Here is a 24,262-nt window from a genome sequence, read left to right as displayed (position 1 = left end):
CAGTCCTACAAAATACTATGAGTTTTAAGTTGCATATTAATATAAACTTTTTTGTAGACTATATGTCTGCGTGTTGTATTACATTTCACTAGATTAACAATTTATAAATTTCAGGAAAATGTATTTACATTTCTTCTAAGTAAGATGGATAGGTCTTCACTTGTGCATTGGAGTTTATGCATGCATTTTAGATGCTAACATTTTACAAGTACTATAAAAATAATACACATACATGTGATTTTGAAAATTATCTTTTTTTATCTTTAGTTCATTGACATATGCTGAAAGCCATTGTATGGTGAGCTTCCTTAATTGAAATTTTTCATATTTCAAATTGAAACTTAGATTAACTAGAGATGAAAAAAATAACCTGGTCACATATACAAATAGGTTAGACAATCACTCATTCAAGTCATTTTATTTCTAATAAAATTAAAATATTATTGGAGTATAAAAGAAAAAAATACATGATGAAGAATTTAAAGCTATTTTTTTAATCTTTTTTAAATGTTGACTTACTTTTCCTTATGTAAAATTAACACATATATGACAATTTGAAATTTATTTACAGTATTTGACAGGAATTGAACGTATCAATTTTAATCAATACAGTATATCCTAAATTTGAATATTTAGGCTGAAAATACAAAGAAGTTATTAGATGATAATTAGTATACATTTAAACAAAATATTTTCATGTAGTAGCGTGTTGGTATTTTAAAATGTTGCACAATCTCACACAACATACATATATATTCCAATATTGATCACTTAATGTTGTTAATAACAGGATTAAATTTAGTTCCTCAAGTATTTTAAACTTATAGAAGTATACTAAAAATCAAATTCAAAAAATCATATATATATATATATATATATATATATATATTTGAATTCAATGGGAGGGAAGTTACTTCTTTTAAATCTAAAATACAAAACAGAAAATACAAAAGAAAACCTATGAGCACAGTATTTTATAATAACACTTCCTGAAAGTTTTAAATTAGATTATTTTGTGTGTTAAATAACATGTTTTATTATCTCTGTTAACAATGTACAGCTTTTTAAAAACCAAAATGAAGACTGTACTTGTTGTTTTTAATCAGAGTGAAGACAATGAGGGTACTGTAAAAGAATTGTTGCAAAGAGGAGACAACTTACAACAAAGAATCACAGATGAGAGAAAGCGAGAGGAAATAAAGATAAAACAGCAGCTGTTACAGACAAAACATAATGCTCTCAAGGTATTAGAGCTAAAATTATAATATACCTTGCCTGTGGTTTTTTCTCATATGTAGGGTAAAATATGTTGTGCATAAATAAAATCTGTTTAAGAATCTTAGTCACCAGTAATTCACATTTTTCTGTTAAATTTGTGTGTCTTATCATTTTTGTTATATGAATTTGCAAGTCATATTGTTTAAAATTTCCACTTATTTTTGTTCAGACATATTTTTTGAATAGTATTGAAGAACAGCAAAATGCATCATTCACATTGGTATTCATATATTTAATTTTCTAATATACCTAACTTCATTTTTTAAAGCTAATTTTGTATTTATGTTGAAAAACGTGCACTAACAGCCAGAATAACCAACTATATGTTCTCCATTATTCCTGCTTCCCTCACTTTATCAGTTTTATTTTTAGTAGATCGAATTTTTGGTAACTATACTTGTTATTTAAGTCCTGGATTTATCTAGTTTTTAAAAAATAAACTTTATTATACCAGTAAGTCACTCTTTGCAACTAACTATGCATCTGTAAGAGTCTACTTTAACTTATATAGGAATTGTCAAAAATATTTGTAATGTCTTTGAAGAACTATTTTAATACTAAGCAGTAGTGTATGGCTTCAAATACCTATATGACTCACCTGGATTGTACAGGAAGAAGAAAATAAGCTGTTGATGTTTCTCTAATAATATTTAGCAAGAACTTGCAGTGCAACTCCACATGTGAAGTTTGGAGAAATAATATTTTTTGTTTATCTTTTTGGGATATTCACTCTTCATACATTGGCTGATTTTCTAATATTGTTAATTGCCAAGCTTTCCACTGTAAATCACTCTTTTAGACCTATGTAGTTGTATGGTTAGAGCCATATAATAGGCAGACAGACTCGGGTTTCCATTTGAAAATAAGAGAATGAAAACCTTTTTTCTATAGCATACCAAATAAACACTGCTGAGAATGTAATTAAACAGTATTGTGCCTATAAGGAATCCACCTGGAAAGTTTAATTGGCCAGCAGGTGTTCTGAAGGTAACTAGTCATAAATATAGTAAATAGAAAAGGCTTCTTCCTTGAGAGGAGCACAGAGCAAACCACAGTGTGTTTAGAAAGTCAGAAAGCTCTGGAATTCAGACCATTCTGGCTGTGACCAAGCTTTCAAAAGCATCTACACTGGTCATATGATGACACATATCCTAGGGAACAGTGGTATTTAATGGTTGCCTGGTATGCTACTAAATAAATGTACATTGGATTTCTAAATACTTTTACACACAGCCTTGTGCTTAGAAAACAAAAATAATTTTAGATTTATTACCAGTAAGCCCTTTATTTTGGCAAAGATGGGAGTTGAATCATGAGTCAGGCAAAATTTAGCTCCCACTTATGTGGCTGTATCTTGGCACCTTTGAAAGAAAACAATACTCCATTGGACTCATCACAGACATTTATTACCTCCACAGGCGATTTAGAAAATGCATTGAAAAATGGGAACTAAAGTAAATTTTATATTCCCAATTTTAAGTAAAATGGAGAATGAAATCTTGATCATTCTTGAAAGTATATGCTATGACTAATGAAAACTATCAGTTTAACTTGCTAAACCAGTTTATACCACCAAATTCAGAAACTATGTCCATATACTAAGTTGTTCCAATGCTGGTACTTATAAAATATTGCAAAGAAGATCAAAACTTTGCAAAGCAAATAATTTTGTAGATATTATTTGATAGGCATCCTTTTTGTTCAATTTAAATTTGTACATAATACATAATTGCTACCTCTTGAAGAAATGAAAATTGTACATAGAATTCTTATGTTTCCAGGAGGTATAAAATGACATTTAGACTAATTCTATTGACTCGGAAAGATATTCGATTATTCTTATAGGAGCAAGATGATTGATGCCTTTTTCGTTGATTTATTAAACCAGTCACCCTTACTTTTCTCATTAGGTTGGTTGAACCCTGTATGCTTTATAATGTTAATCTCTTTACATTTAGAACCTACTTTGGTATAATAATGACTTCGCAAACCTTGACAGAATAAATCATTTTTCTAATATTTAAACTGTCATTTTCATGTACATTCACAACTATGAGAACAGTTGTCATACTTCTGCAAATGTAACTTGGAACAATTTATAGGATAACTAAAATGATTTTATATTTTAATAACACAATATTAATAGCCTATAAAACATTTTTACAGGCATTTCTAAAACCATGGCTACATGAACTTACAATTTTGTTGAACTTAGGGCTGACCATATAAATTTTAGAATTTGATTTATTTTAGAGTTCAGATGCAATCTCACTATGTTTTTGCAGCTATCTGGTTAAGTCAATTGTATTTATTGATTAAAGTGTTTTATATAGCTTACGTAACAATTTAGATAGCTCATTAAAAGTCAAATATGACAAGATTTCTAAAAATGTTTGAACAAAACAAGGGAAAATAGTGTTTTTTTTTCTGATTTCTTAGCTTGTATTCATAGGTTTGTCACATACACATGTAATGCAATCATTCATCTGTATGTTTTGCACTTAAGTGTAATTTTAAACCTAAGGTGTACAAATAGATAAGGGATTCGAATTACTTTATAAATAACTACAGCCAACAGTGTATTATACATATATATATTGATATTTTAATAATATCTGCACCATGAACAGGATTTGAGGTCTCAAAGAAGAAAAAAGGCTCTAGAAATTTCTCATCAGTGGTATCAGTACAAGAGGCAGGCTGACGATCTCCTGAAATGCTTGGATGACATTGAAAAAAAATTAGCCAGCCTACCTGAACCCAGAGATGAAAGGAAAATAAAGGTAATGTTGTTTTAGAATGTCAATACTAGATTTTGTTGCTAGTGTAATTATTTAACCCGTGATGATCGTGTTTAAAATATTGATGTTTTGTTTCCTCTCTTAGCGTTCTCTTTGATTTGATGCATCTCTCTGTACTGTGTTTTGTTTTGATGAATGTATTGTATTAAGTGTTATTCAAATGATATTATGTTGAATGAATAAAAAGTTTTAATTGTGGACAATGTACAATGAATTAAGCAATGTCATATGTTTCTTGTAAAATTGTAATTGACTTTGTGTATCTTTGTTCCAGATGAACTAATGACTTATCGGTATATGGACGACTTCTTTCTCATGTTAGCACATTCATTTCACCAGAGCATCTTCACACTTCCGTGTCAAATCTCTATCGATTTATTTGCATATTGTCTGATGATGTATTTTTTGTTATAATTTTGCATGTTTTATTTTGCTTCATTCTCTGTTGAGTTCCTCAAAACTTCAAAAAAGAAATAATTTACTGACTGGCCCTCTAAAATATATTCAAAATGGATAGTCCCTAATAAAGAATAAGTAATCATTCCAATTTGGCTCAACACTCAGAACACTAGATGAATTAAGGAGAAAGAAATTATTACATCAATTTAATATTTCCTTAGCTAAAATAACTAAAACTGAGCATTCAAATGATACCTGAAGTATTATTTGGATCATTGGCTGACAATGACAGTGACTCCTTCCATATTTGTAAATTTTGAAAGATTACAATAAAGGAACAACAGCCTATGAAATTTCTAAGAGAAATATTTGCTGCTTGCAGGTTGGTTGATGTGGTTAGCTAACTACCCTGGGCCCTGTATTGGTTTTGCTCAATAGGAAATTGATCGTGAATTGCAGAAGAAGAAAGAGGAGCTGAATGCAGTACGTAGGCAAGCTGAGGGCTTGTCTGAGGATGGGGCCGCAATGGCAGTGGAGCCAACTCAGATCCAGCTCAGCAAGCGCTGGCGGGAAATTGAGAGCAAATTTGCTCAGTTTCGAAGACTCAACTTTACACAAATTGTGAGTTGTTACTGGCAAACCCACGTATGTGCTTGCAACTACTACTCTCTTAGCAGAGGCCTACTAACAACACAACAAATCTGGGTGCAATTTCCAACTTCTAATGTGCATTCGGAAAGTGAGTAGTTTCCCTCACAATGGGCTCCTGTAACACTAGTGCTTAATTTTTTCAGACTAAGGACATTGTAAACTAACAGCTAATAGGAAAATATCCCTCTTTAAAAGTGAAAAGTACAGCTTAATTTTCTTTTACTTTTTTTGCCGCATCATCTTTCATAACATTGGCAATGTGAATTTGTCAATTTACCATACATTTACTTTACTTCAGTGTCTAATCCAGAAATATGTATTGCTTTCCTGAGATCATCCCATGCTAATTTTACTTTCTTACTGTAACCTGGTAAATAAATATTTTGTGAAACATCATCTTATATCTACCTGCATAAAGTCTTAACTCTTTGACTTCAAGAATAGTAGTTTTAATCTTCATACATGGTTTAACTACTTAATGGATCACAGTGGTAGTCAAAAGAAATGGATGTCTAGTAAATTGGTCGATAATTGACAGCAGATGAACAATGTCAAAACAGAAATGTTACAAGCCAAAAGGAAAACTTCTACTTTTGACCAAATGGATGGGAAGTTTACTATTCTCTCTTTAAAGAGGTAATTCAGAATTATAAGCTTGGTCTTAGTTCTTTTTATTTGTGGTAGGGTATAAATCACAGAGATTTTCTGATACATACAGTTTTTATTTCTATTCAAAGTTTGCACAAGGTGAAGATGAACACATATCATCTGTAATTTCTCAAGAAATTGCTCTTCACTAAACCAAGATGTAACAAGTCTGGTAAATAAGCCTTCAGCATTGTGTTAGGCCGAATCACATGAAACAAACAGATATTCAACAAATTTTTCCCTATGTCAATGACAGTTGTTGCAATGTGATTTGGCCCATATTTGAGATTTCCTGGGAAGATTTTTGATATTGTTCAGTTCTTTTACTGTGGTATATTTTTAACTATTTCTAAGACAATTAACATAGTGATAAATATAGGGAAAATATCCTGCATATTATAGTGACTTTTTAAATCATGAATATACCCTTTTCTATGAAATCCAGTACCTCTGAAGTTTAGTACCTCCCGAATATTCTGCAATTAGAGCAAATAATATAAAAATATTGAAACTGCATGGAATTTTAAGTTTAATTCTAGGTGATTGAGCATTCAGCCCATTATCTTTCATGTTAGATTTTATAAACATGTTGTCATAATTACCCAAGCTAACAGTAACAAATATCTTGCATGTGCAGATGCAAAAGGAGGTCAAAGATTAAGGCAACTAACAAAGAAAATTCTAGTAAAATAACTTTTTTGGTTTTAATTGGTTATTTACAGCAAAGACCTTTGCCCTGAATTTTATGATGCTTATTCACTTCTCCATTTTGATTTTCCTTCTGTATTATCATACCTAATATAAAGAGTTAAAATTTATTTTGATCTAGCCATGGTAACTTATTAGTGCTTTAAAGTTCAGCAGACACAGGCCCCAAAATCTCCATAAACCACTTAAAATTTGTATGTCCCTAAACATAGTAGGTGCTCTACAAATATTTGTACAATGTAGAAACAAAGGATGGATATGTGAACTAGTATAAAACCTTAAAAATAAAAATTATGGTAAAATACTGAGCTATATTTGTCTTGTAAAACATTATTTATATAAGATATTTCCAAAATTTAGAAGCTGGGGAACTTTTGTTTGTCTATGTATATGTTATAATAAATTTGACATTTGACTTAATTATTTTATTATTTGGCATTGGATTTTATTAGGTTAATAAATATCTATAATAGATACACAGATAAAAAATGAACATATATTCCATTTATTTCTACTGTATTTTAAAACCTTATTTCATTATGGTCACACTTTAGGGCTGTCCATCTCAATTCTTCCACCATGGAGTCATTTGAGATAGCCACAAGTGAAGGACTTCATGAAAAGTTGTATGTGCAATAATCTTATCGTAGACCTGATGCAGCATAGATTGCCATAGCTTCAGGATTCTTTACATCTCCCTGTATCCTCCTTCTTGATTTATCTTATCTTTATTCTTCTTGAGATTCCCTTTCTGTTCTCTCTAGATACAAGCTCAAAATTTGTTAGTCATTCATATCATGACAGCAACAATTCAACATAGCAGATAGTATTATAACCACCTAGTATTTGAGAAATAAGTTTAAAATAAAAGTTAATTTTCATTATTTTGGAGTAAAAGTTGAAGGAATAACTTAATCAGTGTAATTTTAGTTTACTTAGGGGAATATATGCATGGCAGAGCCATACATGACAAGATCAACTGCATAAAAGTTTTGGGACTTTATGTCAAAGACTCATGAGGTGATTATGGTCTTTAAGTGAAAGAACACAGAAACACAGACCAATTCAAAGTAGATAGATAGATGATAGATAGATAGATAGATAAACAGATAGATAGAATCAGTGATACTCCTCCAGAAAAGTAAGAGGCATTAAAGGAGGGACAACAGTCTGGTAGAGAGCAGGTCAAATTTTTCTCCAGATATTCACCATGTGGAAACTCATCTTCTACTTAGAAATAAGAACAATTTCTGTTTACTTCCTGCTGATTTAGGGACAAGACTGCTGAAGACCAAGCACTGATTATAAATTGAAGATAACATTTTTTTTCTACAGTATGTATTATAATAACGGTGTGTCCTAGTAAGAGCAATATCTCCTGGGGTGAATAATCTTGAATGTGAATTATTCTACTAGCTCTATGATCATGGGTAGGCCTTTCTCAGTTCATTTTTCTCATCTCTGCAAAGGGAATATGCATGTTTTAGAGTGAATTAAGATACTATTTGTAAAATACCACAATATATGTTAAAATGGAAAAAGAGATAGACTGTAAAAGCATGATATGTTTCTAAGCCATTAAGAGATTTAGGCTCAGTATAAACCATTTGTTTCAAGTGTTATTAACATAAGATATCCAATATATTTTGTTCAATACAAATAATAATTGGGTGCCATAATCTCTCAGCAGGCAAGTTTGTCTAAATACCCAGTTTACTTTCAGAAAATTTCATGTAAATTTAATGATTATCAATGAAAGGCATGATTTTCCGTAAACTCACTTACAGAACTCTATTTCAATTATTATCTTTCATGTGAAGGAAAATAGCAAAGTAAAGAAAGGCACTGAAAACTTTAGAGTGAAAACACATGCATTCCTTTCAAGAAACCTATTTGTAGTGTTTGAAAATTAATCTCAGGTATTCAAAGCAAATGCAACTGCAAAATTACCCAGTGAAAAACTCCCACATGAACTAAAGGCTCATGTGGACCTCGTGAACAAACTAAACTCATAGACCACAATTAAAATGGATCTGAAAAATTGTCTTTGTCTAAGCAACATTAGAAGCTAATCTAAAAAGGTAAATGTACACCTAGGAAAATTATAGATGAGAGAATAGTAAAAGAATTTTAAATTAAGCAATTTATTGCCTAAAATAAAGCAGAACAGAATTTCACAATTAGTGAAGGCCATTTTGAAACATTATAGGAAGATGTGAGAAACAATAGTAAGTCCAGAAAGAAAAATTTGATTAGTAAAAATGATTCAAAATCTTTTTTAAAAAGTGAGTTTTCAGCAGAACAAAAGAATACATAAATTGAAAGATGCTGAGGAAAGTTTTGCTTTTCCAAAAGTAGTAGAAGTGAATAATATATAATACAATAGTAGTACTTTTCCTATAGTAGTAGACATGAAAAGACGTTCAGATTATTAAAATGAGAAGCATGAAAGAAAGATATTGTTTTATACTATGTAGCTAACATTTCATAAAATTGAATAAGCTTCAGTTTGCTTATTTGAGTCCTCACACTGAACACAACTTTATCACTGTGAAAAAAATAAAAGTGACTCCACAGCTCACTAACTCTGAATGAAATTCAGACATCAAATGACCAAGAAGGTATCATAAAAGTTGCTGAGGGGGCTGGGGATTTAGCTCAGCAGCATAAGCACGTGCCTTGCAAGCAGGCGGTCATGAGTTCAATCCATGGCACCGATTTAAAAAAAAAAAAAAGTTACTGAAGACGAAAGACTGAATGGTTACAGGTAACAGTACCCATGGCAGACTTTTCATAAACTATTGCTACAAGAATACAATAAATGTGGGAAGATCTTCAAAATACTAGACACACTTTCAAATACTAGGTAAAGTACATTTCAAGAATGCAGACAAAATGTTTTCAGACAAAGTAAAACATTGTAACTCATTACTGTTAAAAGTGTTACTAAACATACTTGTGGAAAAGGGAAGATAAAAGCAGAAGAAAAATTAAGCTATAAAAAGATATATATTTTTCTATAAATATAAAAGAACCTATTAAAAGCATCGTGTAGCAACCTACTAAAATTGTGGTAAGTGCAGCAAGAAAACAAAACAAAACAAAACAAAAAAAAACAGCATACTATGAAAATGGAGAAGTTTTTTTTTTTTTTTTTTAACTGACCTGACCTGAGGAAGTATGTAATACATATGAGACTGGGTCTAGCTGGTAGCAACAGATCCAGGACTAGTAGATAATGTACTTCATGGGAATATTTGCCATCTGTCATGTTTCTAGACTACAACGCTTATAATAAAGGTTCAGAAAAGCATGTACACATGATCTGTCACTGAAAGGGAGAGCAAAAAAAAAAAAAAAAACAGATGTCACCTTAAAAGGAAAATAAATTGGATGTTTACCTAGTATAGTAACTTCAATTGTCCTGGATATCCTGCGACCTCAAAAGTGAAATATATAATGCTGATGTTCAGAATTTTACACCCAAAGTCTTGTTTCTTGTCTTGAATGCCTAATAGAAGACTCAGCCAGAGAATAGCTAATCCAGAGTGTCATGGTTTATGTCTGTGTCCCCCAGGCCTCATGGGTTTGCATTGTTCATTTGTGATGGTTCATTTTCTAGTGCTTGGATTGCTGGTGTCAGTGCTCCACCCACATAGGGGTGGAGCCAGGATGTGATATAATGGCAGGAAGAAGGTGTGTTTTGCTCTTTGCTGGTTTGAGTTTGCTGTTGGCGGCTGCCATGTACTGCAGCTCAGCCATGCCTGCCTGTCTTGGAGCCAACTGAGTGTGGACTGAAACCTCCAAAAACTGTAAGAAACAAACCTTTCCTTTCCCAACTTTGGGCTTCAGGTATTTTGTCTCAGCGACAAGTAAAAAGTAACTAAGACACAGAGTAAATGATTTTACTGCCCTTTTCTTTAACCCCTATCTAAATTTGTTGGTGTTACTAACATCTCTAGATGTTGGTAAGATGCACTTTCATTTAGATAAAAAATCTATATGCCATCCATGATTCTTCTTGTTTCTTACTAACATAATTGATTTCAAATTCTGTTCAATTTACCAGCAGCATACATCTTTCATCAGAAAACTCCTCAGAGCCACGCATGGTGGCACATGCCTGTAATCCTAGCACTAGGGAGGAAGGCTGAGGCAGGAGGATCACTGTGAATTGAAGGGGAGTCTAAGCTACATAAGTGTGTTCAAGGCAAGCCATAACAACAATGCATCAAAATATAAAAATGAAAATCACACTCCTCGGTATCTGAGTAACAGAAACTCTACAAAACCATTTGTCATGATGTTGATGTGTCTCTAATGATTGCTTGCATTGTTTTTCCCACCTACACTGTATTTATTCTGGTGATGTCAGAGGACTCATTTCTGTGATAGAAATGAAACTATATCAAGCCCTTGCTGCCTATTTCTCTTTCAGTGAAATCCTATGAGTTTCTACGTTGTCTAGCCACTGCCTGTCAGTCATTGCTCAAACTATCTCCTGTTTGAGTTCTGTTGCCATTGAGGCATGAAGCTATTTCTTCTATATTTAAACATGCTGGCTTCATTTTTATTTCAGGAACCATATAGGTAGTGGTGGTTTTTTTTTTTTGATAGAATATTTTCACCCGGATTTCTGCGTAGGTCCACATAACTTTCTTAGCCATTTTACACTTAGGGACAATGAATATTTAGTAGGACTTTGATGCGTAATCTGGAGTTTTGGTATAAGTATTTTAGATTACAAAATATTTTATACTGTCTACATTTAAAATGGATTTTAAGGCTGCTGATCAGAACAATATGTTTTATTACAGTTATTTCTCGAAATAGGAATAATGAGGAAAGTTAGTTACTGAAATTCAGTAGTGTCATAGTGAAGAGTAAATATGACGTTATAAATATATATTACAAAGGAAGACTTTTACGACATCAGATTAATCTTAATGGGGCTTTTCTACAATTTTAACAGTACATATTTCAAATCTATACACATTCCTGAAAAGTTAGTGGTACATTAACATTTTTTCAGCTAGGGATTTAGCTTAGCATTTCAAGTGCTTGCCTAGTAAGCATGAGGTTGTAAGTTAAATTCCTCGTATCAAAAAAAGGATATTTTTTTCATAGGACACTCTAAATGTTATAGGACGTATTTAAATTAGCTCCTGAGAAAATAATTTGGTAAAATGATAACAGCTCTATATTATGAACATAGGCCTACTAAAATTTTAAAGTTGTTAAATTTAAATAACTTTATCTACAAAATCTCTAGCATCTACTTTAAGCACACTAATAGCCTTGTCAATGAAATGTGTCCATTGACCAAACTAAGGTCTACAATACACCAGTGCATCCCAAAATAAAGTGGGAATTTTACAGAAGAAAGGAATCCAATCTGATACTCAAGTAAATGGAAGAAACACTGGATTTAAGTAAATATTTCTAACCCTAACTTTCAGTATGTTTAATAATATAATTATGAAATTATATGAAAGATTCAGTAGACTTTCATACATGCACTTGTGGCAGTAAAGGAAAATTTCATTTCAGATTATGGGATTCATGTTTCAATAGTGTCAATAACTAGTGTTTTTGAGCAAAAAAAATTTGGGGGGAAAATACCACAGTGCTATTGTGTATGTATTTCTTGTGACTGTCTTAAAAATTAAACAGAGATATAGAAGAAGAATAATCACACAGCTGTTTGCCACCACTCTATGCAAAATAGTGCTTAAGCCTAGATTCTGTATACCAATGCACAATATTTTTTTTGCAATTTTTCTCCTATCTTATAATGAAAGCATTTTCTTCTGAGAATAAAATAAGGGGAAAACAATTTCTTTGCATAATTACCACATAGAATTTTTTCCTTTTCCTTGAAATAAAACAAAGATTATCAGCTGCCAATGCAACATCCTTGGAGAATTTGAGAACATAGATAATTTTCTTATTTAGAGACAGAATGTTCTTTAGTAAATGAAGTCATTGAGTATAAAAGACTAATAATTGTTGGTAAGGAAAATTTTGAACAAGGACATAGTTGCTTATAGAATTTTCATTCTCTGAGCTTCAATTTTATAATTAGCATATCACAAGGGTTAAGAAAGAAATTAGATATGTTAACATCCTGTATTTTTCCAGATTCTTCATGATTATAATGGCTATTGTCATTTATTTGGTAATTTTTGTACTGATTTCTCGTATCATATAATGAATTTAATGGCTATTTGGTAAAGGGTTAAAAATCACCTTTCCAAAAAACGACACACTGTCTCTTACTTCTCATTTCAAATGCATGTAATTTCTGGATAAAGGGAAATTTTAAAAGGTTTTAAACAATAGATGAGCTTGAAATGTATAGATAAAAATGTATGCAAAATCAGGCTGCCCCTGGGTGCCGCAAATGAGCACATCATTTTATCTGATACTGCTGCTGAAGTGTCTCATCGCTACAAGAGTTTTCAAGACCATTTTGGAATAGACACTACATGCCACCTCTGCTAGATATAACACAGAGATAAAAATGAAGCCTGTATCTAAATGTAGAAACTTCAAGGCTTATCGTCTAAGCACAGTTAAGAAAAGGCAATGTTTAGGGTAATCATCAGTTAAAATTTTTCAAAATTAGTAAAAATATAAATACTTCAGTTGGGAAGTAGAAAAAATTTCAAGCATATAAACACCTATACATATATATGTATATGTATACATATATACATATATGCATATTTATAAAACCATGATGAATTAAAAACAAAAGTTTTCAATACAGCTTAAATGATTATTTTCAGAAGTAATAGCACTTAAAAATCACAGCTGATTTTAGAGAAATGATAAAAGCCAGATAGTGGTAGAATATCAAAAAATGAAAGAAAAAATTCTATGAACACAAAATTGTATACTTACAGAAACTCTCCACTGTTACATTCTTGTAAAAGATCTTTTCTGACAAACAAACCCTGAATTTACTAACATGAAATTCTCATTGATAGAGGATCAGAGTGCTGTTTTTTTTTTTAATCTATAAAATAAGCAGAGATGAAAATGATTTTTTTCTTTTTGTTTTGGCAGTACTGAAAATTGAAACCAGGTCCTTCACACTGAGCTACATTTTCCAGTCCTTTATTTATGTATTTATCTATTTGAGACAGGGTTTTGCCAAATTGCTAACACTGCCAAGCTCGGGTTCCCATATGTGATCCTTCTGCTTCAGCTTCCAAATGCTGAGATAGAAAATACATACTACCACTCCAGGTGAGACTGGAAACATTGAGTAGCAAGGAAATACGACGAACAACAAAAATGGTAAATGAAAAAAGCCTCAAAGAAACATTTAGTCTGTGTAAAATTATCCTATTTATACTTTAAATATCAAATAATTAAAATATTGAAGATTGATGAAAATAAAATACCGAGTGAAACGTGAGAACGAGATAGATTGGAGTTCACATATTTTGCCTTGTACCTGTGTTTCTTTTCAGTTTCCAATGGTGATAGCTACTCCTCTCCTCTAATGCTTCAGGGCTCAGTCCTTCAACATTTTCCATTTCCTGTCTTTTGTATACCTGCATTGCACTTTTCATCCCCTCGCATGACTATCAGCTGTAGGATGTTTCCTGCTATTCTTCCCTGAATTGCAGAGGGAAGAGTGTCAAATTTTCAGATATAAACCTACTTTTGCATTCCTTTACCTCCTTTCGACACAATAAAAGCCCATTGTTTGATCATACAAAGCAGACTGAAATCTGATAAAAATTTTCCAATAGATTCTTATCTACTTTAAATTGAATTTCAAAACCCTTAAATGAGTTTCAAAGGATATAATACCTGGCCCAACTAGACTTACTTCTTAATACTCTACTTCTTGATAACTCTGCTCTAATACTGATCTCTCCACTGAACTCTTTCCATTATGTGTCCTCTGCCTGAAATATTCTTTCCCCATTTATCCATATGATTTCCTTTATTTATTATTTCAAGACTTCAAAATGCTTTTAGTAAGTCTCTCTCTCTCTCTCTCTCTCTCTCTCTCTCTCTCTCTCTCTCTCTGTTTCCCTTCTTCATCTTAATGAATTATTTTTCCCTCCCTATAGTATGAGATTCAGTAGTGCAAGACATTTTGACTGGTTCCTCTGTGCTTTACACTCAAAACCAAAACCAGTAACTAAGCATCCTATTTCAATTTCTTAATTCATGAAAATATGATGCAGTCATTCACTTATTGCTTAAATATAAAATTCTATTGTTTCCTAATAATTTTAGTGAACCGTTAATATGTCATCCAGAATATAAATTATTTGAAAATATAGAGGAAATATGTACAAAAGTATTGAGATAAATTGAATAGTCCAAACAGGAAACCAAGGTTTCAGAACATTATGGGGATTTTCCAAAGAGTAAGAAATGATGATATTAATACAGGACTTTGGGTTTTCTGAGTCTCTGTAGTCCAAACTATTATCATGTATGAACTATGGTATCAATTACAATTTAATGATCTTTAATTTTAAAGGGATTTATCATTTGATACCTAAGATTTTCTGATATTTTACTGCACTTTATATTTTCCCAAATAACTTTCTCTTAACATTACCATGTAGTAACAATATTAGAATAAATGTGTCAGGCAAATTCATTATTCCCAATTATTTTAAAGGTAGATTTATGGCTAGGTTAGGTACGTAATTTTGTACTTGTTCATGTTATGAATTAAAATTATAGTAATGCACCATTTCATAATTCAATTTGTATAAATTAAAAAATAGTACTTTTCTTATGGTAATTTACCTTTCTTATGGTAATAAAACATTATACATTGCTATCAAGTGGAAGTTTTACACCTTCTTCAGGAAATATTAATGTTAAATGTGTGTTTTCAGTAATATATAATAAAATTAAGTCTGATTCATTATTAAAATGTTCAAATTTATTATATTTTTGGTAAAATTAGAAAAATTATCTCATTTTTGACATCTGATGATGTGACTTTCTTCATTAAAATTATTATCTATCCTACAAACACCATAGCTTTGAAGTTGTTACATTTCATAAAACTATTTCAAAATAATTGTGAACTCTCATTTGCTTAAGGACATGAAAAATTTAACTTTCCTCAGTAAAATTAAAATTATTAGAACAGTTATTTTTATCTCATGATATTACATTCATTCTTTAATATAAAATATGAAAGACTACATATTTGTAAGGGATATATACAGTATTTAATATAGCCTAAAATAACTACCGTTGGTCACACAACTTGCCTTTGTTCCCATAAAATTAAGGGGAAAAGGTCTCAATGTGAAGATAAAATTTCAAGATGAAAACGTTGTTTCCTTAATGTTAGGGGATATTGGAGACATTATTTTATTTTATTAATATCTTTCCTCTTTGTTTATTTTTAATGACACCTCCAAATAATGGTGATGATGAAGTGAAGTTAAAAGTCCATATACTTACCAAGAGACTAAACTCATTTCATTTTAAATGCGTGCAATTGTTATTTCTTTCATTCAATAAACATTTATCGATTGCTTTCTATGTACCAGACAACACAAAACATAAAAGAGCATAGGCAAATCCGTAGCAGTCATACAAAAGATGTGGTATTTGATAAATATAGCTCATACAATGAAGAGAGAAAAGAGCAAGAATTTATACACAGCAATTTGACCTTCGTTTGCAACACAACAATAAAAGTGTAATTTTCTCCAATCTAAATTTGCTTTGAAAATATGGAACACCAGCTGGAAGAACGCTCAGATGGCTTTTGCAGTGGAGTTGGAAATATCCTTCTGAGCATGCCTGAAAAAACTGGTTAAAAATAATTAAATCATTCACACCATCTGTGAATCATTCTGATTTTTCAATGATTACTTAAGACTTTCATTGTATGGAACATATTCTGAAGACAGATGAATAAAATTAATTCAAGTGTATAGCTTTATCCACTTTGAATTTTCACTAATAAAAAAGATTACAAGGTTTTTAGATTTGCTGTTATCTGATTATCCTCCTGTTTTCCTTTATAAACTAATAGTGTCTGACATATTTGTGTTTTAAACTTAGATTTATCTTTAGTAATACAAATGCATTTATCTACAGAGACTTATTTACATGACATAATTTTGCTGGAAAGTTTTAGTTTTACCATTTATTCTACCTTTTGAGTATAGCTTGATATGCATTTAGTAGTAGCCAGCTGTCTAACAGTCAACTACATACAAACCCGAGTTAATTGCATTCAGAAATTCAACACCACCTACTATAATCATGAAAAACTTTAAAATTTGTACATAACTATTTTGACACATAAAACGGAGGAAAACTATATTTATTGGTGATTAATTCAAGAATAAAAGACACCAGGATTATATGGAAATCAGAGGTCTCTATAAACTAGTGCTATTGTCGAGTGTTTAGCTGGATAACAATACAGAATAAATTACTTAGGAAAATTTCTGGGAAATTCATGCAAATAATTTTTATAGGGCCCAGGAATATAGCTCAGTGACACAGTGCCTGCCTGGCAAGTGCAAGTTTCTGAGTTCAATTTTTGGTATCAAAAAATAGTAATTTTTTTTTTCATAAAAGTGTCTTCTTCACTATTACAATGTCTGGGCTACAAAAAATAAAAACATGAATTACTTACTGAAATGGAGTTGTCTATAGTGTTTATAACTCCATTTGAGTTCTGTTCAAAATTCAATTGTTTTAAGTGATCTGTATGAAATTAACCACAAATGCACATCATATATATTATCAATTTTAAGTGTAGTATATTTTAGTTCATTTCATTATAGATAAGTTTGGTTTTCCTCGTGTGAAAAGTTAATTTGAAAAAGCTAGATATCTTCATGGTTTGGCCTCTCCAGGGCAAAATAATCTCTTTGCTATCACAAAGCCCTTCTCTCTTCAAACTTGGCAAGATTATTTTCCATCTCAGAGTCTTTGGTATTGTGTGGCATTTGACTTGGGGGCCAGTTTTCTGGATCTTCGTTTGCTTATTTCTGTCATCTTCCAAGTGCAGCATAAATATTAGATCTGCACATGGCCTTTCTTCAACATCTTCTCCGATGTCTTTCATAGTATTCCCGCCATCCTTTCCGTCTCATTCTAGAACATTTTAGAACATCTGCCATGTTTTGCTTGTAATATTTGTCACATTCTGAAATGTTTATATGCTTACTTGTTTATAAATTTGTCATAAAGTTTGAATATGTACTCAATGAATACAGGGCTTTTGTATCTCCTTTAAACAAATATTTGCCCAATATATGCTGAATTTGGTGTACAGCAGGCACAGAATAAAAAATACATTATGTGACTGAATGGCATCTTTCTATGGAATTCCCTGAAGTTCAGATAGATTTGTTCTGTACACCTAAGTCAGTGATACCCCAATGCTAATGTATAATGGTCAATAGCTTTCTCTGGTCCATAGGAAAAAAATATGGCAAATTCAAGCTTTTCATAAAGCTAAATTTATTTAAAATTTGTTCTTTATTCAGTTTGAGATGTGTTAAATGATTTTTTTATATTTTATTACTAACACTTCATTACTATGGCCTTTACTAAAATAAGTATATGGGGGAAATGTATTTGGTCTCTTAGCATTTTTGGTAATATTTTTATTGACCTATGAAATACAGTCTGGAAACCATAAACTTGGAGAAACTTAATCACATAAAGTGGCAAAATTCCTGCCAAGTTTCTGTGGAGGTTGATTGAGGTTTTCTAGAATGAGGAAGGGAAAGCACTAAAATATCATCATCTCCTATCTTTATGACTTTCTTGGCAGGAAATACTGGTCCCATAAGAGTTATTCATGAGAATGAGGTTCTGGAATTTTCTTTTATTCCGTTTAAACAATGAATATAAAAATGACTGTACATAGAGGGTGGAATTAAGGTATCAAAATTCCATCTTAATACAAACAATAAATGTACCAAAGAAGTATTTGCTTGGCTATAAGTACTTTCATCCTGTGGGACTGGACATAGTGGAACAAGCCTGTATAATTTCAGCACTTTTGGAGGTTAAAGCAGGAGAATGAGAAGTTTAAATTCTACCTTCACAAACAAGTGAGACCTTATGTGAAAAAAATAAAAAGGACTGGGTGTAACTCAATGATAGAATACTATAAAAACAAACAAAAAAAATTCATCTACAGGACTTAAATCCACTTTTTATTTGTTTCAGTGTTATTAAAAGTTTGTAATGACATCATTTGTTACTTCTTTTTGGCAACCAAAAATAAGTTTACCTTAAACATTTTCTGTGTCTTACCAAATTGACAATGAAAACTGAATTTTTAAAACTTGAACATAAATTTAATTCATTATAGTAATATGAATTATTTTCTTATATCCACCATTTCCAAATAGCTATAATTTTAAAAATATAGTTCTGCATAATTTACAAAATGTCTTACTGGTCATCATTTTAGTTGAAACCCTTCAAAAAAGAGTTCAGTTGGATGCAAAGATATGGAGCAAGGAAATTCAATCACGAAAATTGAAGACTAAAATATTGTTTTTTAATATGTTGCAATACTTTATTTGTATCACAGCTACTTTTACAAAAAGAGTTTGGAAACAAGAATATGCTTAAGACTTCAGCTCATTCCCCTTTTTAAAAATATGATCATAAAGTTTTTAAAAGTGATCTTGAGAATATGATAATTCTTTTTATTTTAAAGTAATTCTTTTTATTTTAAAGTGAAAAAAAGAAAAGGAGCAAACAATTGAAAAACAACAACAAAAAATGGCAAGTAGGATTTCAAAACAAAATGATAGGAATTTAACAATGGCTGTTATATTGCATGTTGTTATCCTCACAATACCCTCATGTTGCTCAGGCTACCAGATGTATGCATGCAAGATTGATCAAATAATATAATTTTCATTTAAGCACCTTCCTTTCCCTTTTACTGTATCTACTGTAACTTTTGAACCTTATTTACACTTTCAGTTACTCACATGATTGGGGCAATATGGCGTTTACACATGCAAGTCTGATTTATTTCACTTATGAGTATGATTTCTAGTTGCATCCATTTACCTATAAAAATGTCAAGTTTATCAATATTTATGACTGAGTCGTATTCCATTATATAAACACACCAAATCATTCTTATCTATTTCTGAGTTGATGGGCATTTGGGTTGTTTTCAAGATATAGCCAAAATATTTATTGTAATCCTGGCCATGAGAAATACAATGATATTTTCTGGTATAGTGACCCCAACAAAAAGAGTTTCTTTAAGAGAAACTATTTAGATTGTAAAGTGAAATAAGCATGTCGTTAAACTCAGTATACCTAAGAGAAAAACTGAGGATACACTTTAGTAAGAAAACAATAGTTTTGTTCAGTGATTGTTATATGTTGAAGTTATTTGTGACTTGGTAAATCATGTAATTTGAGAAGAATAATATGAAATACAATAGTTACTATGCATGTAGCAGTGCCTCCTTTATTCAGATGTCAGGTGGACATTATTATAACTTAGCTGGACTATGGCTAAAAATCAGAAATCCAGATTCACAAAACTGGTTTTATAAAATATGGCAGCTTATATTATGTGATGACTTCTATTTTCTTCTGTAAAGATCTTTATTATCCTTTGAGTATAGAATTAATTACAATAAATTTAATTATCTTAGGGTTTTGCCCACAATAGAATAGAAGCAAACAAACAAAAGAATAAATGATGAGAATAGGAAATAATAGCCGCAGGCAGATAGTAAGCCAGAGAGGAACACTTGGTCTTTAGGGACTCTTTGGCACAGGACAACATGATTAAGAGTGTGGATATAATGAACAAGAAAATATAGAAGGGAAAGAGGTGGAAATAGAGTAAGAGAGACACAGTATATAAATCATTTGCAATTATTCATCCTTATATTGACTTGATTTATCCTTATGAAAAATTTAATTATTTTAGTGGAGTATTCACAAATAAAATTACATAATGAAATCCTCTCTTTCCTACTTAAAAAGTGTTTAATTCATAAGAGCTTATGCTGTATTAACTCACTAATTCAAAAACTATTGCTGCCAGTTGATGTGAACCTTAACTATAAACGTATCTCTGTATTTGTATGCACATATACATGCGCATATATGTCTGACATTATCCTAGTCATGCTATGCATATTTATATATGTAAATTATTTATTATATGCATATTTTGCTTTTGAGAAAATGCTTTCTGGAACTTGTAGAAAGGATAATATTTGTAGTTTACTCACAATATTTTACACACAGTCTAAAAGTTTTGTTTTATGATGCCTATATTTCATACAGGCATATAAAACTATTGCAAATATTGAAAGGCAAATTGAATGTGGGGTGATTATCAAATAAATACATTGGAATTATCACCTTATTAATAGTATTAGAAACACATTTCAATGTTATTAGTGCCCCTTCAAATTAAGGGCACTGAGATAAAATGTGGCATAAGTTGTCAATCAAAAAGAGATTTTTTCAGTATAAACAATTGGAATCCATGGGAAGTATTGAATCACTCATTAGAAGACTCTGAAAAAATAATAACTTCCACTTTATTGATTATCTTAATCTTAGCAAAATTCCTTTGGTGGCTTGCATATTTTTCTCAGGAATGATATTTAATTGTTCATGAACTGGACTCTGAAGATCAGTCAGAATAGAAATCCCCTTAGATGCTTTCACATAGCAATGCTTTTTCCCATTTGCCGTTGCTCACTCTTCTTCAGAAGTCTTAGTGTTAAATACAATTCTCTTTTCTTCATGGGCAACAGCATCTACGACTCGTTGCCAGGACTCTTACACAGTCAATTGGATTTGCAGTGAGCAGCATGAATGTTGCTCTAAAGGATGATGTAAAAACATTTTATATGATGCACATAGCCTGCCTTCTATGCTTTTTGTCTTGGTCAATGCTCCCATAAGTCTCAGAGTCAGTTACGAGTTTCTGCCTTAGCTGTGATTCAAGTGAAAACTGTCTGGGTAAGTCAGTTGGAAGATGCCGTGCTTATTATAACAAACAATTTTAAAAAGGCATTACCACTACAACTTTTCATTTCTACTATTTAATGTTAGTTTAATGCTCTGTCTTGTTATATTTGAAGTCTTCCTACTAGTGTAATAGTTCAGCACTACAGCAGACGACGTTAATACTTTACATTTCTTCGTATTGTAAATTCCATTCCTTCTGAAATAAGAAATGTTGTTAAATTTTATCTTTGGTATATTTTTATTCTTAACTGAAAATTATATATAGATGTTTTCACTATTTTTAAACATAGTACATCATTCTGTATATGATTTTAAATATAACTATCTGTCAAGAACATTTCTCCAGGCAATGCCTACAGATCTGATGCATTCTCTATAAAAGCATTATAATATGAAACAAAATGTATTATGTTATTCAACTACATTTTTAGTTAAATTATGATATTAAAAAGTAATTTGTAAAAATCTATTCTCTATCCCTTTCTAAATTTCCTTCTACATATATGATTTTTTATTTTAGGATCTCAGGAACATTTTGAAAACTGGTATGCATTTCCCTTCGCTCACAAAATACAGATTGAATTTAGCTTGTTTTTATCTAGCAAATTATGGAAAAGGTATATTCAGAGTACCAATGAAAACTGTGGTTCTATCATCTTCTACTTTAATTTGTAGCATTTTAGCTGTATGTAGAATCAAGCCAAATATTTGGGCATAAGTATTCGTGGATTCTATTTTTATGATTGTGACCTTTATCATTACAGTGGCTCTCTTGGCTCTATCTAACACTTTTTGGCCTTGAGTGATACTGCTACTATTATTTTCATTTCACTCTTTAAAAACTATTTTCCTAATAAAGCATCATCCCTCATTATGTAATGCACCATTGTGATTTTGTTTATTGTATGTTTCTCACAAATCGATTGTAAATAGAGTTTGTATTTTAACCCAGTCTGAGATTATTTCATTTTTGACTGAGAAACTCATTTTTGTTCTTGGCACTCTTTTAATTCTATAATGGTGAAAATTCCCCCTGTTGGATTTAAGGTTATAATTTTATTGTATATGTATTTTATTTCTTCCTGGCCCTTGGCCATTATTTGGCCATTAATTAGATTTTTTGCTACACTCTACTGCATCCCTCCCATTCTTCCAGATAATATATAAATTACACCCTGTATTTCCATTTTACTGGTGTCTAGTTTCTTGTTGCTGAAAATAAATTTTAAATCTTTATTTCTGTTGTGTTACACCAAAGTAAATAAATATTAGTCTGCTGACCAAAATAATTTACTCAGCAAACTCTCCATATTATAGTCAAGGCAATTTAAAATACTTTAAAACGAATAATTCATCATTTAAGTCTTGGCTACTATTACTTTTCCGTTTTTATATAATGGAATACTACTCAGCCATAAGAATGATAAACTTGAGGTTTTTATAGATAAATGGATGCAACTAGAAACCATCTCATAAGTAAAATATTTCAGACTTCCATGTGTGAACACCGTATTGTTGTGCTAGTGTACGTCACTGAAAGAGTAAATAAGATTCAAAATTACAGTAGATATAGCAAAAGGGAAAGAAAGTGCTTAAATGAAAATTATATTCTTGATCAGTCTTCATGCATACATCTGGTAGCCTGAGCAATTATTTGAGGATAACAACATGCAATATGACAAACATTGTTAACTTCCTATCACCTTGTTTTGAAATATTCTACATCTCCATTGTTTAGTATCTAGTACAAAATTCATGTTATCTATTAAATTCAAAGTAAATAATCATTATTCCATTGAATTCAACCACAAACATAGAATTTATTCATTACATGTTTATATATTCGTTTTATCTTTTTCTACTTGTTATATTTTAATTTATTTGTTTTGAATTCTTGAGGAATTCCCTATAGGAATATCTAAGGGTGTGTACCATTTTTTTTGGCTTTTTGAGATAAGGTTTCACTATGCAGTTTGGGCTGGCCTTGAATTCATGTTGTAGTCCAGGCTGGCCTAGAACTTCCAGTGGTCCTCCTGCCTCAGCCTCCCAAGTTCTGGGATTACAAGCATGGTGATGCATACTTTTTAAATCTTTAACTTTCATATTGTTTTTTTTTCTTTTGTAGTCATAATGGTGCATTTATTGGGTAATAAATAGCATCTTCAAATCGTTTTTTATTAGTCTCTGTAAATTGAGAACACTACCTTACAGTTTCCAATGCTTTTCAACTTCTTTTACCTAGCTTCTGTTGTTAACAGTTAGAATTGTGATTCTAGCTTGTCTACTTTTTCTTTGTATTTAAGCCTTTTTCTCAAAAATTCACTGAGATGATCCATATCTCAACTCTTTAGGTTCATACATTTCATTATGGTATAATTCAATATGATTCTAAATAAGTGCTTCAACTTAATATTTAATTTATTTTGATATTTGGTTAATATTTTCATCTTTTTTCATGTTTTTAAAAATCATTTTATCACTATCAGTGAAAATTAAAACTTAAAAAGTATATGTGCCATGATCATAATTTCATGGAGGTTTAGGCAGTATGTATAGAAAAATGTTTAGAATGATGTATAGTAAAATATAAACAGGAGCCATTTGTAGGAAGAAAAAATTTGCATATTTTTTCTTCCTTTAATATATGTTTTTAATTTTAAAGAGAAAAAAATTCAAAACAAGTTAAGAGGAACGTTATAATGGCTAATTCATTATACCTTGTTATTTTCATTTTCATTTTTAACCAATCAATTTTTAGCTCTAAAAATATTTTC

At 30.9% G+C, this 24,262-nt stretch overlaps 1 protein-coding gene across 17 annotated transcripts in view; it reads left to right on the top strand.

Moving 5' to 3' along the window:
- Positions 1–24,262, top strand: part of Dmd (dystrophin) — a 2,110,831-nt gene that overhangs the window by 942,993 nt on the left and 1,143,576 nt on the right. For all 17 annotated transcript variants that reach the window (XM_063242792.1, XM_063242803.1, XM_063242804.1 and 14 more), the window contains 3 exons: positions 1,107–1,244; positions 3,909–4,061; positions 4,917–5,099. In XM_063242792.1, coding sequence (XP_063098862.1) covers positions 1,107–1,244; positions 3,909–4,061; positions 4,917–5,099 — 474 coding nt within the window. The remainder of the gene's footprint in view (positions 1–1,106; positions 1,245–3,908; positions 4,062–4,916; positions 5,100–24,262) is intronic.

This window comes from Cavia porcellus, unplaced genomic scaffold, assembly GCF_034190915.1.
Source record: "Cavia porcellus strain 051 isolate PalLab524CR breed Dunkin Hartley unplaced genomic scaffold, mCavPor4.1 scaffold_33, whole genome shotgun sequence".
In the NCBI taxonomy this organism is placed as follows: Eukaryota; Metazoa; Chordata; class Mammalia; order Rodentia; family Caviidae; genus Cavia; species Cavia porcellus.
Note: the sequence above shows the minus strand (reverse complement) of the source record. Positions and strands in the feature narration are given on the sequence as shown.